At 37.1% G+C, this 16,140-nt stretch overlaps 1 protein-coding gene across 1 annotated transcript in view; it reads right to left on the reverse strand.

Moving 5' to 3' along the window:
* The window catches only part of LOC122663844 (aspartic proteinase 36-like), a 17,578-nt gene extending 11,355 nt beyond the window's left edge, over nucleotides 1–6,223 (reverse strand). Inside the window, exons 1-4 of the mRNA XM_043859492.1 lie at nucleotides 6,002–6,223; nucleotides 5,151–5,280; nucleotides 4,585–4,832; nucleotides 1,180–1,404 (exon numbers count right to left, since the gene is read on the reverse strand). Of these exons, the coding sequence (XP_043715427.1) occupies nucleotides 1,180–1,404; nucleotides 4,585–4,832; nucleotides 5,151–5,280; nucleotides 6,002–6,216 (818 nt within the window). The 5' untranslated portion in view covers nucleotides 6,217–6,223. The remainder of the gene's footprint in view (nucleotides 1–1,179; nucleotides 1,405–4,584; nucleotides 4,833–5,150; nucleotides 5,281–6,001) is intronic.
* Nucleotides 6,224–16,140: the final 9,917 nt, after the last annotated feature.

Consider the following 16,140-nt stretch of genomic DNA (forward strand, 5'->3'; position numbering starts at 1 on the left):
GTAAACATGCTACAGGATTAAGGAGAATCATGGAAGTATTTTCCTCCAAGTGATTTTAACATTCATGCTTCCTCATTATAGAGGTTGAAAATCCAGAGCATCTTAGCCTGTCCATTGGAGATTTGAGTAACATTAGTCATCATTTAACAGCATCATCTTGCAAACATGAAATTAAATCCTAATAGCTAAATAATGAATATCAAGGTAATTGATTCATAACACCCCCACACACCACCACCCCCACCCCCACCCCAAAAAAAAAAGAAGCAGCAAGGTAATTATTCCCCCTCCCCTGGCTACCAACCTATTATGCACCATTGAAGGAATAAAGCAGCTTGCATTCATTTTCAATTTGCAAAACATTTGCACCTTGCATTCATTTTTTCCTTGCAGAAAATGTCACAGTAATTCAATTGTTTCAGTGCCACCATCCATAGGAAAGGTTTGAGTTTGGAGTGTTTGTTGGATGATATGTTCTTTCTAAGAAAGGCATCTGATCGAGACTGACATTGTCCAAATTCTATAAACCCAGACAAAAAGTGTTTCAGTAATTCAGGGAAGCAAATTCTGCAGTAACTTCTCTCTCTATTTCCTCCCCCAAGAGATCAATAGCAGACCACAATGCCCCATTGTCCATCGAGAATTTTTGGAATAAGGCAACGTATCTAGCTAGCTAAGAAAAGACACAACAAGGATGCTTACAGCCCAATAATCAATTAGATCCACACTCCACAGTACCTAGAAGAAAAAAAAAACCCCAAACCCCAGGTAGGGCACATCTAAGAAACACTAGAAAAATGATCAGATCTTTTTTCTCTTCAAAAAACCCTATCAGAAGAGGCTCTTGCAGTTCTTCAGTGACCCTTTGTATTCCCTTCCTCAACTTGTATAAATTCAAGTTGAGTTTTTATAGTATTTGACACAACAGTAGAAATTCTTTAATTTCCTTAATTTCCCATTACTGTCTTGCTGAACATACCTCCCCAAAAGCCAAACATGGAGTGGATTAAAAGCATGGAGCTGGATTGGAATCCGTAGTTACAGCATAACAATAAAAAATACCCCTGTACTGTGTGTGTGTGTGTGTGTGTTGGGAAGGTGGGATGGCTCTTAATAAATAAGGAACTTAAAAAGAAGAATTTAATAAACTGACACAAGAAGTAAGATAACATTACGTACTGATTCGGTATCAATGGAGTTGAATTTACTTTGGGCTGTGCCACTTCTCCAATAACAAAGATTCCATCTCCACTAGCACCAGCTAAGCAGTGAGCAAATGTGTCACTAACCAGCCCAGCTGAAGCTAACTGTGAAACAAAGGACGTCTTTGCAGGTCCCATACCAAGTATCCCATCAAGTGCTCCATTAGATGAAGCTAGATTACCGGTACGTGTATCAGCACACCTATCACAAAAAAACGAAAATGTAGAATTCTATATGTTAATAGAAGCAATTTACCAAGGAATACTCTGTAAGGCACAAATTGGTAAAAGCAAAGTGGCAACTGGCAAACACCTTTTAAGAATGTAACCTCAGGATATAATGGAAAAGAGAGCATAAAAATAGAATCTTGTTGGATAGAATCGCTGGGTTTTTTTTTTTTTCTCTAATCTGAGAGCCGATTCTAGGGTTCTTGGAAGTTGGAACCGATTCCAATCCTTGTTTTAAAGCTTTGTTCTCTTTCCCCCTGGACATCGCCACTCTCCATTGTTGTTGTGCTTTAAAGTATTGAATCTCAATCGATGTCAAGGGTGAACACGTATCTCTCATTCCATGTTGGGGTGAACCCTATAATCAAAAGGCAAACACGACGACGCTCAGAATTAGCGTGAAATTAGGCATTAACAAATCTTGTATTTCCAATCATGGTGGTTTGGGACTGGTACCATTCCCCAAATCCAAATCCGATCCTGCTTGAGAGTTGAAATCTGGGACTGAGATAGAGTGCAGGTTGGAAACTCAGACAACTCAAACGAACCATCACCACCACCACCAGCCCCCTGAGACTACCAAGCTTTGAGGGAGAGAGAGAGAGAAGGAGAGACCGCAGGGGATAAGGTTGATGTGACGATGTCAGAGAGTCGAACTGGCGGTTTAGCCTCTGGTTATGGATTCGGGTTTTGTTGTGCATGTGGTGCGAGCGGCGAAGCCGAAGATGGTGGTGGGATGTAGGGGTGTAAATGAATAGTCGAAATCCGTTTCCGTATCCGTGTTCGTATCTATTTAGCACTATTCGAATTCGTTCGAAAGCTAAACGGATGCGGATACAGATAGGCTATAGCTATCCGAAAAGCTATATTTACATGTAATGGATAAAATATCTGATCCGTATCCGTTTAGCACTATCTGAATCCGTCCGATAGCAAATCGGATGCAGATGCGGATATAGCACTATCCGAGCCGAATCTGATCCGTTTACAGCCCTAGTGGGATGGTTGGGTCAGGGTTTCAAAAATTGGAAATCGGACAATTCGTAACAGAATCGTGTCACCGATCTTAATCACTGCAGCTTGTGAGCTTGAATCAGAATTGGAACGTCGATTCCCGTTTCATTACCATTTCCTTTTGTATTTTCAGTTTAATCAGACCATTTTCTTAACTGATTCCCAACTCCAGGGCCGATTCTATTTCCATGCTATATTGTTAAGAACCGATCAGACCGATCGATTCAAGACGATTTGGATCAGAATCGGCTCTGAACGATTCAACGCCGATTGTGTGTTTTAAACAAAAACCCTGGGTTGGGTGTCAAGGAGGCAACACTAGGGCTGCTAAAAAGAGGGTGTTAGAAGGATTAGGATAAGGTGAAAGGATTCATCCACGGTTGAATATGGGAAAGGAACCATTCGTCTAGGGGATCTTTATCACCTCCAGTTCCTTGTCCCGTTCAGTTCCCCAATTCCTCTAATAAGGGAGGCTGGAATGACCACCCTACCCCTGCCTGAATACCCTGCCCGAGTGGGGGTCCATCACTCCCCTATTAGAGGAACTGGGGAACTGGGACGGGCAGGAAACTGGAGGAGATAATTTTCCTTCGTCTAGTAGGAAGGATTATTGATCATTTCGACCTCCTATTGTCTCAATCTAACTTTTTGTGCATGACCGTGCATAATGCATAGCCATGCATAAAACGTTTCAACCTAAGAGTAATTTAAGAATTTTAAATTATTGATGGAAAAAGAACCTAAAAATTTGTCTTTATTAGGTGATTAGAAAAAAAAAAAGGATTGAAAGTTTGGGGAAACATAGGACAAATACAAAGGAGTGATAACTGATTCTTTTTTAAAAAACCAGATTGAATTTGAAAACATGACATAAAGGGACCTTGGGGTCATCTGTTCAAAAAAAATTTGGTCTCATTAAAACCTTGCCGCAGCAAAAAATTGATGCTACGTGCTACTCTGATGGAATCCGGATCACCTACTTATACATGCATGTTTCATGAACAATTAGATGATGACATGTGTCTTTTTTTATTTCTATAAATATTTTTCTATTAATTTTAATAATAACATGAAAAAGGCATTTACGAAACAAAAGGACGCATATCATCCCCTAACTGCCCGTCTCTATTTTTTATATGAAAAGAGAAATCAATCAAGGCAAGCAAGGTTGGCAAGAATGGTGTCATGTAGTTGAATTTTTATGAGATGTAGAATTTTGCAAGCAATATGGCTTTACACAACAAGGTGATCGAGGTGAAACTGGTTTGATTTATCGTTGGCAAGGAGTTTTTATATAATTAATCTAATAGTGTGAGCTTATTGATTTGGTGCATTAATTAGCTCATGAGCATCTATACCTTTCAATAATGTATTGGTCTTTTGGTGTGAAACTTTACCAATTTTCGGTTTAGGGCAAGTCTACGTAGCAATGGTCGAGGCAGGTTCACATCCACAGATGTGAACTTATGAGAACGGCTCACAATCGTTCAGATGGAATCCATCCTATGGGACCCCCATGGAGTGGATTCCATCAGAATGGCTGTGAGCCGTTCTCATACGTTCACGTACGTGAACGTGAGCCCAACTTGCAATGATCTAGGCTAGGTGTTGGGTGTGCTATATAGTTGAGATAAACCACAAAACATACTGATGAAGATGAGGGAGCCGACGATGGAGAGGCTACTGCATTCACCTCTGTACTTCAAGTTGGATAGTCAACACAAGGTGAGGCCAGCTCTCCAGCATAAGAATAGGCACATCAGCCATTCAGCTCTCTACGTGGCAAATCAGGTTGTCCATTAAAAGATACAATCTAGTGTACAAAGTCTAAAGAAACTTTTGCCTAATATATTTTTGGGACAAGGTTCCCCACGATGCCAATGTGAGGGAATCTCTCATGCCACACAATGGTAGTTCGAAGAAGGGTATCATCCACATGGGACCCACACAATCAAAATAGAAGAGAGAAAATAATACAAAAATCCATGTGAGGGCGATAGTACATTGGCATCATGAGAAACTTTTTCCTAATAAATGTCAATTGATCTGCATAGTTCAAAATCTCGATAAAATTTTGTCAAAATCTAGAAAATTTTGAATATTTTTGAACGAACAAAAAGAGAAGGACAATGTAACTTACCCAAATATCAAGCTTGTGTTTGTTGGTGAAGTTCCATTTGTAGTCACTTGGCCGTATTGTATAACATCATTCACATAATATCCAGAAGCTGAACTCCCATCCCCATATGTCAAGGAAAAAGAACAGGGCATGCTAGAACTAGCAGTGCAACTGGGAACGACTCCATTTGCAATAGTGCAGAACTGTTGCTGACAACTAACATCTTGTGCTGTACTTGATGCCTTTGGATCATATAGCTGAAGATTTACCTGTTCAAATAATAGAAAAATTAATAACATACGTACATACACACACACACACACACATATATATATGGGAGAAAGAACGCTAACAGGTGTTGTGCCTGGGCGTGTACCTGTGCCTAGACACAACTCAGCGTAAAAAGACCAGTGCACCCCCCTTGGAAAGGAGGAAAGAACAGGGGTAGCGCCAGTCTTTTTGCGTTGCTGTGACTGGACATAGGTACACACCAAGCACAACACCGGTTAGCCTTACTTTTCCCTATGTATATATATATAATCAAGAATAAACATGCTAGTGGAGATATTCAAATGAAGAAGCCATACGCCAAGACTGCTTGAGGTTGGACATTTTTTACATCCAACACAATTCACCCATAAAACATCACTTCCGGTGTCAACTTGAACATAGTAGGTTTTTGAAGGAGTGCCGATTCCAAATTGAGTATAGTAAAGCCTAAAAGAAGCAAAAAAAAAAACCAGAATAGTTATATATAATTGAACAATGAGATCTTGAGAGTTAAAGAAGAAACTAATTCCACCAACCAAATACAACCAATACCTTTATAGTTCTAAACTTCTTTTTGGTGCCCTTTCAGTTTCTTTACAAAAATAAAATATGTTGGTATATTTAGTGATTTTTTAGTCAAGATAAATGTATTCAAAAAAATATATATGTATGATAAAATTAAGAAAAATATAAATATTTTTTCTTGAACACACTAATAATAGGATAATAAACCACATCTAAGAAGAGAACTTAACTCTTGTGTTGTGTTTGATATGCATTTCAATTCTAGGATGATAAAAATAGTTGTTTTTATTGTCCAAGAATGAGAAATCGACCTAAAATGCATTTCAAATACAACCTTAATCTAAAAGATTAGGACAAAACATGAGTTTTTTAAATGTCCCTACAATCCCAATTTTTCCACAAAAAAATATGAATAAAAAATAGCTAGAAACAACAAAAGTAGACCAAGATAGACTGAAATAATCAAGCAAGGGGAAAATAATTCACAAAAAGACTGACGGGTTTCAGGGTTTTTTCTCTCTCTTATTTTTGGGGGGGTGGGGTGGATCAAATACCATATCTCTTCCTTATTTTAATTTTCACCAAATGAATTCAACAAGGAAAAATGAAAGCTAGAATTCATCTCCAGAATTCTGAAACTAACCCAGTGGAATTCACAAGTCCATTTCCCTCCAATGGTAGATTAACATCATACAGAATTCGTTGGTGACGAAGACTATCATGTTCTTTCATGGCACTCGTTGATGGTTTTTGACCAGCAAACTTGTGTTTCACATTCAATACCATATTAGCAGAGACATCACAGACTACCAAGAGAAACAAAATGGAGAACCCAAAGAGAAATCTTTTGACATCCATTTCTCTTTGTTTCTCCAATTCGAGTTTCCAATTCTTATAGTTTCGTGGAGGGAAAACACAATAATAAAATGAGTCATGACTCCCTTTCAAACCTGACTCAACATGACTCATCACCATCACCACCACCACCACCACAGCCATGACTAAAGAAATAAAGAGCACAGCATTGTTGATTAGTCACACCAGTTTGCTAATTAAATCAAACTTTCGTGATCACGTGGTGAAGCTAATGCTTGATTAGCTTTCTAATCTCAACAACTACATTCTCTTCCACACTTAGGGGTTAAAAGGTGTTTCAAGAAAAGTGTCAAGTTGATTTTTTAATTTAATGTTCTTTGTTTGTTTACAAATTTTAATTAACATACAATTGCTTCTCAAGTAACGGTTTCTTCCGAATTCTATCTCTAAAAAATAATCAACAATAATATTCTAGAAATTATTCTTTAACTCATCTTTGTACTATGCATAAGGAACACATATTTTGGGAAAGTTTCCTTGAAATTGGTCATGTTCATATATTTTTCTATTCAGATGAGCATGAGAATGCGCTTGCATATTAGCTATCATGGCATGTGTTTTGCTGAATTTATTTTTATTTTGACCATCCAACTAGAACATGATTCATGTTATAACTATTTTAATGACTTTTAATCACACACAAAAAAAAAAAAAAAAAGTTTAATGATTGTTGTGTCCAGAAACTATCGATAGGTCCCTCTCGGATGAAACCTGCAAGAAAGGATCAAATGAAAAGGGAGAGCCGGTCTTCTCCGATGGGGGACTTTTTGATGCCTAAGTTAGGTCTTTGATAGAAGCAGACAAGTTAATAGTATTCAAGATGCTTGTTGTGATCTATACCTGAGAATATATAATGTGGACCGTAGGTTGAGGCGGTAATGGAGAGTCATGTATAATGAGTCTTCTATTCATGGTAGGAGATCTTGTTGCAGAGTCCTTTTGGGAAAATGCTTCCCTAATTGGTTGGAGTCCCTTAATGTTAGGAGTTTCCATATTTCCGTTTAACGGAGGATAGGGTTTCCTTATAGGACTGTGATGCCAACTAATTGTGATATATTAGGATTTGGGATAGATATATATGTTGCCCGCTTTATGGGGACCTTATCCTCTCATGACTGGGTTTTCGATTTGGGTCGGTCGGGTGTTGTGCGGGCTTAACCCGATGAGCTTATCCATCAGACTTTCCATGGTGATTGCCACGTGTTATGTTACCATTGATTGGTCACATTTAGGTATATCAGTGACATTTACTTAGTTTATGTTTAAATTTTTTTAATTATATTAGAAATTCATATGGTATATTTATTCATGATGAGCTAATAGGTATAAAATATGTTTAGATAATAGGTCAGTTGGGGCTATTGCTTTTATTTTGTTTGAATCAAAGGTCATAAAATATGTAATAATATAAAAACAAATCAACAATAAAATAATGTTTAGTAACACCTGATTTCAAGTAATATTTTGGTTAACACCTTGGTTAGATAAATAAATCATTGTTGTCACAAGATTCCTTAGAACAGCTTGAGGGAATTTCAGGGCCATTCATAATTTGTAAAAAATTCTGTCCAAGAGATCAGGAGGAATCTTTGTTATTGAATACGTCCCACTTCCAACATCACACTTGAGAAACAAGAAATTAATTTAATGATGCTTAACCATTTGGCTTTTTAAAAAAAAAAAATTTATAATTTGAGTTTCTGAAATAAAGGTACAAGATATTAATCATATCATCCAGCTAAATTTTGACCTAGGCAATATCTTCACTAGCATGTCTTGATTTGGCCTTTTATGGTTTATGTGACATTGACCAAAGACTTCAACTTTGTAAAGCAAGTAGAGACTTGAAGCAAGAAGCAGGTTATTTAGTAATATCTTCTGAAGTGAGTTGCATGAAAATTGCTTAATAGACACTTCAAAAGGTTTTTATTTTTTTGGCTACCAAGAGATTCCAAAGAGTAAAATAAAAAGGATTATTAGTGGAGATAAAAATTCAATCATTAGGATGAAAACCTATCTATCTTCTTAGGATTTATTCTTCCATTACCACTAAGATAGTTAAGTTGTTAATAAAATATTGGTGTATTTGAAAATTCCAAAAACATTCATGATTATTCTTCAAATAATAACCCACAAGCTTAAGCTATCAAGTGGAAAACCTCAATTGGCATATGAAGTCTATCTAAATTTCCAGAGTTAGTCGATGTGAAATTATTTTTAGCATTCTCCCTCTTTTTGTTGGCTGTAGACGTGGTACGTGTGACTCCTCTTTTTTGATAGTTGTACACAAATTTATCGTGACGAACTCTTATCTTACCGTGTTGTGATACCATAATAAGCAAGATATGTGGAAGATGCAATTGCATTGTCTGACTTTGTATTCAATCTCTAAATGAATATAAATACATTCTTTATATACACTACCTATGGTATGTACAATAAAGAAAAAAAAATATACAAAGGAAGAATGCATGGAAATGAGATCAATTATAATCCCGTCACCACCAAGAATGGATCCCGGATTAAGATGCAGTGCACACAAGAGGGCAAGGCCTAAAATTGGACACATCAACATACTCCTCAACTAGTTTGGAACCTCCTTCCTCCAACAGGCTCCGGGTACTGCACAAGTACCGCAATCTTCCTCTCCGATGGCGATTTCAACTGCGAGTCGATGGTAATGGCCTCGAACAACGCGTCCTCAAAACCCTCTTCGTCGATGCTAACTTCAATCGTCTCCCACCCTTTAAAATGGGCCTGCACCATTTGCGTTTCTCTACTCTCCAAAGTCCCCTTCATCACTGATAACATTATTACAAACTTGTAACACTCCCCACAGCCAATGTCCTGCACCATTTGCATTTCTCTACTCTCCAAAGTCCAGAGCCTTCCCTTCGTCACTGATTACATTAATACAGACTCTTAACACTCCCCACAGTCAACTTTAACACATTTTACCAAAAAAAAAAACTTTAACACTCACACATACACACACATACATAGAGAGAGAGAGAGAGAGAGGTATGCGAGAGAGAGATGGAGATCGCAAAAAAAGAGATTTAAAGTTCGCAGAAGAGTAGAAACGTCCGCAGGATTCAACCTCCTAGCCATTGATAGGGGGATTCAGATCCTCTATGGCGTGGGCTGCCCCAATGTGGCGCCATACTGCGCAGACACAGGGTCGTGTGCAATGACCGTCTTACCCCTGTCCGAGCGCCTTGCCTGGGTGGGGGTAAGGCGGTCATTGTGCACCGCCTTGTGTCTGCGTAGCACACGGTCATTGGGGCAACACGGGTAGATGATCTAGATTGTTGATAGGTATTTCAAATAATAACCTCCCATCAGGATGACAGTCGGTTTTCGGTTGAACTAGGGGAAGTCATTCAATGAATCAAATTATGCTTGGTGAAATCAATGGTCACCAAAAAAGAACGTTCTGCAAACCTATTTCACACGTACGTATCGTGACCACTCACTCAAATAGTTATGTTATGACCCATAAAAATTCTACCCAAAAAAAAATTATGACCCATAAAATAAAAACAAAGATTTATGTCGTAAATTATATATATAAAATGTAGGAGTAATAATATTACTTTATTCCCTTGGATGAGCATGGGATTTGAAATATCTTAGCTTCCACCATAGGTTTTGCTATGTTTGTGTTGGATCACATTAATTTTCCAAGTAACTAGGACATGATTTATGTTATATACTTATATCTAGTTTATTAGATTTTATCAAATTGTCTTTTGATTTTAAAAATCCCCCTCTAGCTCTACGTGCTCTAAGGTAGTGAGTGAAATAGGTGTTCAGCACTACTCATACATATAACGTGCATGTACGTGCAGCATAATCCCACCCATATGATGAAATTCAGGAAAAACTTGATCTTATAAAACAGAGGTTTGCCCATTAAAAATAGGATCGAGTTTCTCTCTACCCGGTGAATGGGTGACCGGGATCCCATTCACCCATTCACCAAGGGGTGAGAGAGGGTGGGAATGGGTATCAAGAGGATATTTTGGAACATACTAACCCTAGGAGGGGTTTGTAAACCCTAGAATGGTGGGTGAAGTGTCCTCTATGGATGGAGGAAAATTTTATCCTTAAAAATATATACATTTGATTGAAATTGTTGATGAGAGTGATTCTTCTTAACCTGAATACGTACAAATCTGAACATAGTTAGAGTTATAGAAGTGTTAAAACCATCATTGCCTAATATCATGGAAAATTATCGCCCCCAATATTGGGGGCGGTGCTGTGCGCATCGTGCGGTGCAGCACCGCCCATGTGTGCACAATGGGCCCCACCGTGCACACATGGGTGGTGCTGCGCCACATGATGCAAACAGCACCCCACTAGTACTGGGGGCGATAAGGACCGAATATCACCATTAAACTACTTTGTTAAATCTCCAAAATCTTTCCGTAAATCTACCTCTTCGAATCACAATACATCCAAAGTCATCTTTCAATTAACATTGGATTTACATGCAATAGTAGCTAAATTATAACCCACATACAAATAGTGATTGTCTTTAATTTGAATATTTATAGTCCAAACAGTGTTATAATTTTGGGTTTTTATCAAATGCCCCCTCAAATTATTCATAATTTTAAATACACCTTTGAATTTTTACCATTTCCAAATGCACCTCTATTTTAATTGACAATTGACTTAGCCCTGCATTTGACATAACTTCTGCCAAAGAAAAAGAAATGGGTTTGTACAATTGTCATTCCAAAATCTTTTATATTTATTATTATCTTTTTTCAAAAAAAACTTTGAAACAAGTGTTACCCTCCTCATTTGCATACTAATAATTAACTAATCCCCACTATTATAAACCTGTAATGGAGAGGGTTAGTCGTGACAGTGTGTCTTTGACACCGATTTTTTAAGACCAAAATATTTTTTTGGGATGATAATTGTAAAAAACTCCCACCCCATCACCGTCCCTTCTCCTCCTCCTTCTTCTCCTTCTTCTTCTACCTGCTCACATTAACCGTACGAACCTCCAAGGGTGGCCTTCTTCTTCTTCTTCTCCTTCGTCTCCAAGGATCCTATGATGGAGCAGGAAGCTTGCTCTGAAAAAAAAGTGGGTGCAAGAACTGGAAGATGGTCTGTTTTGGGGACAAAAGCCAGATGCGAAGACCGAGCAATGGGTGCACCGCAGTACAGAGACTACCTTGACCGAGATCAAGGCCACACTTTCCCCCATACCCAAAAGTAAACAACCGAAAAAACCCCATTGCCTCTCGCATCCGCAGAGTCTTTGGAAGCCGGACTAGCACCGTCAAGGCAAGACCTGGGATTGACCACCGGGAAAACAGAGATATAGAGAGAGAGAGAGAAAGTGGGAGACAAGATTCTGAGGTTTCGTTCTGTCGTTTCAAACTTTCAAATCTGTCCCCTTCTATACCCTATTTACCAAAGCACCACTCAAGGTCAGTTCTAACTCAGACGCTGAGTCTTTATTGGTTTTAACTTTTAACCCATCGCCAAAAGCTCCAAACTTCAGTTGCGTTTAACAAATACCATGGTTCTCTTATTTCAGGAAATGGTTTTCAAATAAAAAAATTAGAAAGTCGCTGATTCAGAAGTGAAGTGATCCTTTCACCCCCTCCTTCTTCTTCTTCCTGCAACCCCACCGTCCCACCCCTACTGCATCGCATCTGCAACAAGAGGAATGGGAAGAAAAAAATTTTGAAATAACCCTATGAAATTTCCAACCAGTCCCCGACCTCCCCCCTTTTCCTTTTCTAGATAGATCGTTTTTCCAAATACTTCAAATCCCCAAAGCATTCATAGCTTATAACCAAAGTTTCTATCTGGATCTCGATTTTAATTTGGTCGACCTCGATCATCAAAGTCTGAAACCCTTAATTCACTCACTTGTCTCTTTCTTAATTTATTCTCATGGATCACCACAGAGATCACCCAATCAGATATTTGCTTTTATAGTGCCCTTTAAATGTCAGTCTGTTTCATGAAACACCACATGGTCTGATGGTAAGGAATTAAGGATCCTTGAAGTGAAGCTCCAGCCCTGCCTCATTCCGTATTTCTTATTGTAGACGAAGGAGAACGAAGGCCACCCTTGGAGGTTCGTACGGTTAATGTGAACAGGAAGCAGAAGAAGAAGGAAGAGAAGGGACGGTGAGTGGGAGTTTTTTATAATTACCACCCCAAAAGGGCGTTTTGATTTTAAAAAATTCATGGTAACGGCACATTGTCACGATTAAATTTTTCCGTTACAAGTATATAGCAATGGGGATCAATTAGTTATTAATATGCAACAGAGAAGGGTAATAAATGTTTTAAAAATTTTGAGAGGGATAATAATAAACATGAAATATTTTGGGATCGTAATTGTAAGAAACCCAAAATAAAAAGCATTTGACATAACTTTATGCCATGAGTCAAATTGCCAAAGAATTTAGCTTTACAGCTGGCAATGGGTTATCTGAGATAATGTAATTCAGAATTGAATTTCCGACCACTTTCCTCCCTCCATCTTCCAAACGCGGACACCACATGACTACATGAGTGGCATGAAAAGTGCTCAAAAGGCAAAAGGAAGATAGCTAGTGATGAATAAAAGGTCGAAAAAGTCAAACACTAAAATATGTTCAAATTTATGTGATATATATATATATTTTTTATTTTTTAAAACTAAGTATGAAATAATTAGATTTTTTTTTTTAGGGTGAGAGTATGAGATAGTTAGATTGTTGCTAAATTAAACATAAAAGAATAAGGGGAGAGTTTTTGTACACGATCGTGCATTCAACTATTGGATGGGCATGATTGGTCTCTATAATCTCATCCAATGGTTGCAGGCACGTTCGTGCACCATGCATGGTCAAGAATTATTTTTTGGATTGATTCTTATTTGGTACAAGATACAATATATGTAAGCCGAAATCAAATAAGAGATTATTTCCTACTCAGAATCAAGACGATTCGATTCTTATTTGGTTTTGATCTGATTTGTATTATGTTTGAGCTCTATATTAGGATGTTGGGCCAACATTTTAAATCTTCACCAACAAAAAACCCTTTATTTGTTAGGGTCAGAATCCATAAATTTTTTTTCAAACATTTAAAAAAATATAATTTATTATCCACATTGATTACAATATCAAAAAAGTTATATTAAATATAAATGAGTTTTAAATGTCTTTACCTTGTTTTTGAAATTTTGGTTTTCCCTCCCACAAGCTTGCACTTTTGCCTTCATGTGTTTTGCTTTTAGGCAATACACTTTTTGTGAAATGTTTACTTGTTTAGTCCCACATTGGAAGTTGATGAAATAAAGTTAGAGGCATATATATACATGAGGTATGGTTCTATAAGGGTGTAAGTCCCTTAGAGGAGAGACTCTCCCTCCATCCATGTGTTGGGCGGTAGGGGTGTCAAACGGTCGGTTCGGCTCGATTTTCCTCTCGGAATGGTGAGACCAAAACCAAATTGTTAAGAAACTTCGAATTTCGATCCGGTGCATTTTCGATTTATTTCAGTTTTTCGATGTCTGGTTTATACCGGTTTAGATCATTTTTTTAAGGTTTGAGCCACAATGAAATCTTAAATTCATAATTTGTAGTAAGAAAAAAATTCAATAAAAACACTTCAATTTACCTTCCCAAGTCAAAATAAGTATACAAATAAAAATAAGAAAATTGATTTGATATGCTCATGTTGTAATCCGAACAAAAAAGAATAAATTATATGGGGAAGAATGAAAGCTAATTAATATTCACATCAATGGATAAATAAAGTTTGTAGAGAAATCATTGTTACAAATCATATAATTATTTATCATTATTTGTAAGGGAAAGATAATTAAAATTGAAATCAATGAATAGTCATTGAGAAGATAATTAATATTGAAATCACAAAATGAACCTTACTATCAAATCAATTTCATTTTTTTCATAATCTCATACTCATTGATTTGTAACAATTCCCCTTACAACCAGAAATTTGCTCAGTAATATTGAAATCAATAGATAATCAATTCACCTATTCATAACCTTATATTTAATAATTTTTTTATCGGTTTCATTCGATTCGATTTTCGATTTGTTATCGGTCGATCCGATTTTCAGTCGGTCTTATCATACCCCAATCCAAAACCAATCCAATAAAGATCGCATCGGTTGGTTCAGGCTAGGTTTTGACACCCTTATGTTGGGGTTTGAGGTGTTTTTTCACACACACACCATGTTGAGGCAAAGTGTATTTAATATGGTTTTTTTTTTGTGTGTGTGTGTTTAAAATGGGTCTGGTTTTGGGTTATTCTTTTTTGTTCAAAGTTATTAAATGGACATGCCTCTTTATGAGACATATCAATTTGCACAAGTGCATTCATAGCACTCGGATTGAAATCTTTTAATCCAATCCGTTGGAACAAAAAATCAAACCTACATCATATGATATCTTCAAGGGACACTTACATCATAGCCATTGGATTGAAATCTTTGAATTCAATTTGTAGGAATCAATAAGTATAAATATAGGAAATGAGTGCCTTCAAAGGTTACACACAAATGCGTGTTCCTCTCTCTCTCTCTCTCATACATACTGTTCTGCTGCCTATGCGCATAATTGTTTTTACCGACTCCATTACATTTTTCATACATCTCGTGTGGCCTGAGTGCAACTTTGACGTACTCGAAATAATTGTTTTCACCGATTGTATCACGCGAGTGCACGTTTGTTGATGGAAGCCAGAAGCTATTTTAGCTTAGAGCCAGTTTTGCATTCAAACCCGATTCTACCAAAGGGGCAAATACTGACTTTAGGAGAGTATCAAGTGGCACGTCTCAGCTTTCATCAACATATATCTTGGAACAAGTCAAGTTCTACACTCTCTCCTTCTACAACATCTCAGCAAAATAAGTTATCCTCACATACAGTCCTATCATTTATTATAAAAAAAAAATAATATGATTTGATTTATTCGAAAATGGGTAATTCGATTTGACGGTTTCAATCATGAAACTGAAATCGAACCAAGAAAATATTTTAGACTTTGAAACAAAATTGACTCGATTTGTTTCAGTTCAATTTTAATGACTGGTTTCGATTTTGGTTTATGGTTCTATATTGACCTCCTTAACCAACCTATACCAATACCTATAATGTTGATCATTAGTGTGCGTCCTAGTTAGTCGACCTGGTTAGGTCAATTGTGGAAAAAGAGTATATAGTCACCTACATTAGAAAAATGACAATCCAGCTGCCCAGACACGGTGCTGCATGCAAAGACCACCTGACCCCCACTCGGGCAAGGCGTTTGGGCAAGGGTAAGTCGGACATTGTGCGTAGTTCTGTGTCTGGGCAGCACAGTCCTGCCGGGCAGCTCGGCAGTATAGGATCCAAATTCAAATCTTTATCATGTTAAAATGGCCTCTTCGTGATCAAGTAAACATAGTTGAAAAAATAGGTTTTGACTCGAGTAAGTAAAAAAAAAAAATGAAGCCTAATTTGAAACCTAGTTAGTCATGAATATTCGTCTAGATTTAAGTAATGATCAGACCAAGTCAAAGTTAGTCCATGTTTTCATTGATTTTGTGTTTTTGCCTGAATTATACAAAACTCATCGAGTCTTTTTTTTATTTGCATACAATATTCAAAGATCATAAATTTGATCTACACCTAAACAAAACCTTAAATTTTTTGGTCGTTGTCTTTAATATTAACCATTTTTTTTTCACCTATAAAATAATTATAAAAAAGATATTAAAACAAAACAAAATTCACCCTAATCAATTGACACCATGTAGTTGTTAATGAAATTAGATTGCTTGTTTCTTTTTGGTACTCCACTGCTCTTGTTTCATTTTGTTCCTTCTACTAAAGATTTACAGTTCACGAGAGGTTGAGAAACCCTTT

This window comes from Telopea speciosissima, chromosome 6 (assembly GCF_018873765.1).
Source record: "Telopea speciosissima isolate NSW1024214 ecotype Mountain lineage chromosome 6, Tspe_v1, whole genome shotgun sequence".
Classification (NCBI taxonomy): domain Eukaryota; kingdom Viridiplantae; phylum Streptophyta; class Magnoliopsida; order Proteales; family Proteaceae; genus Telopea; species Telopea speciosissima.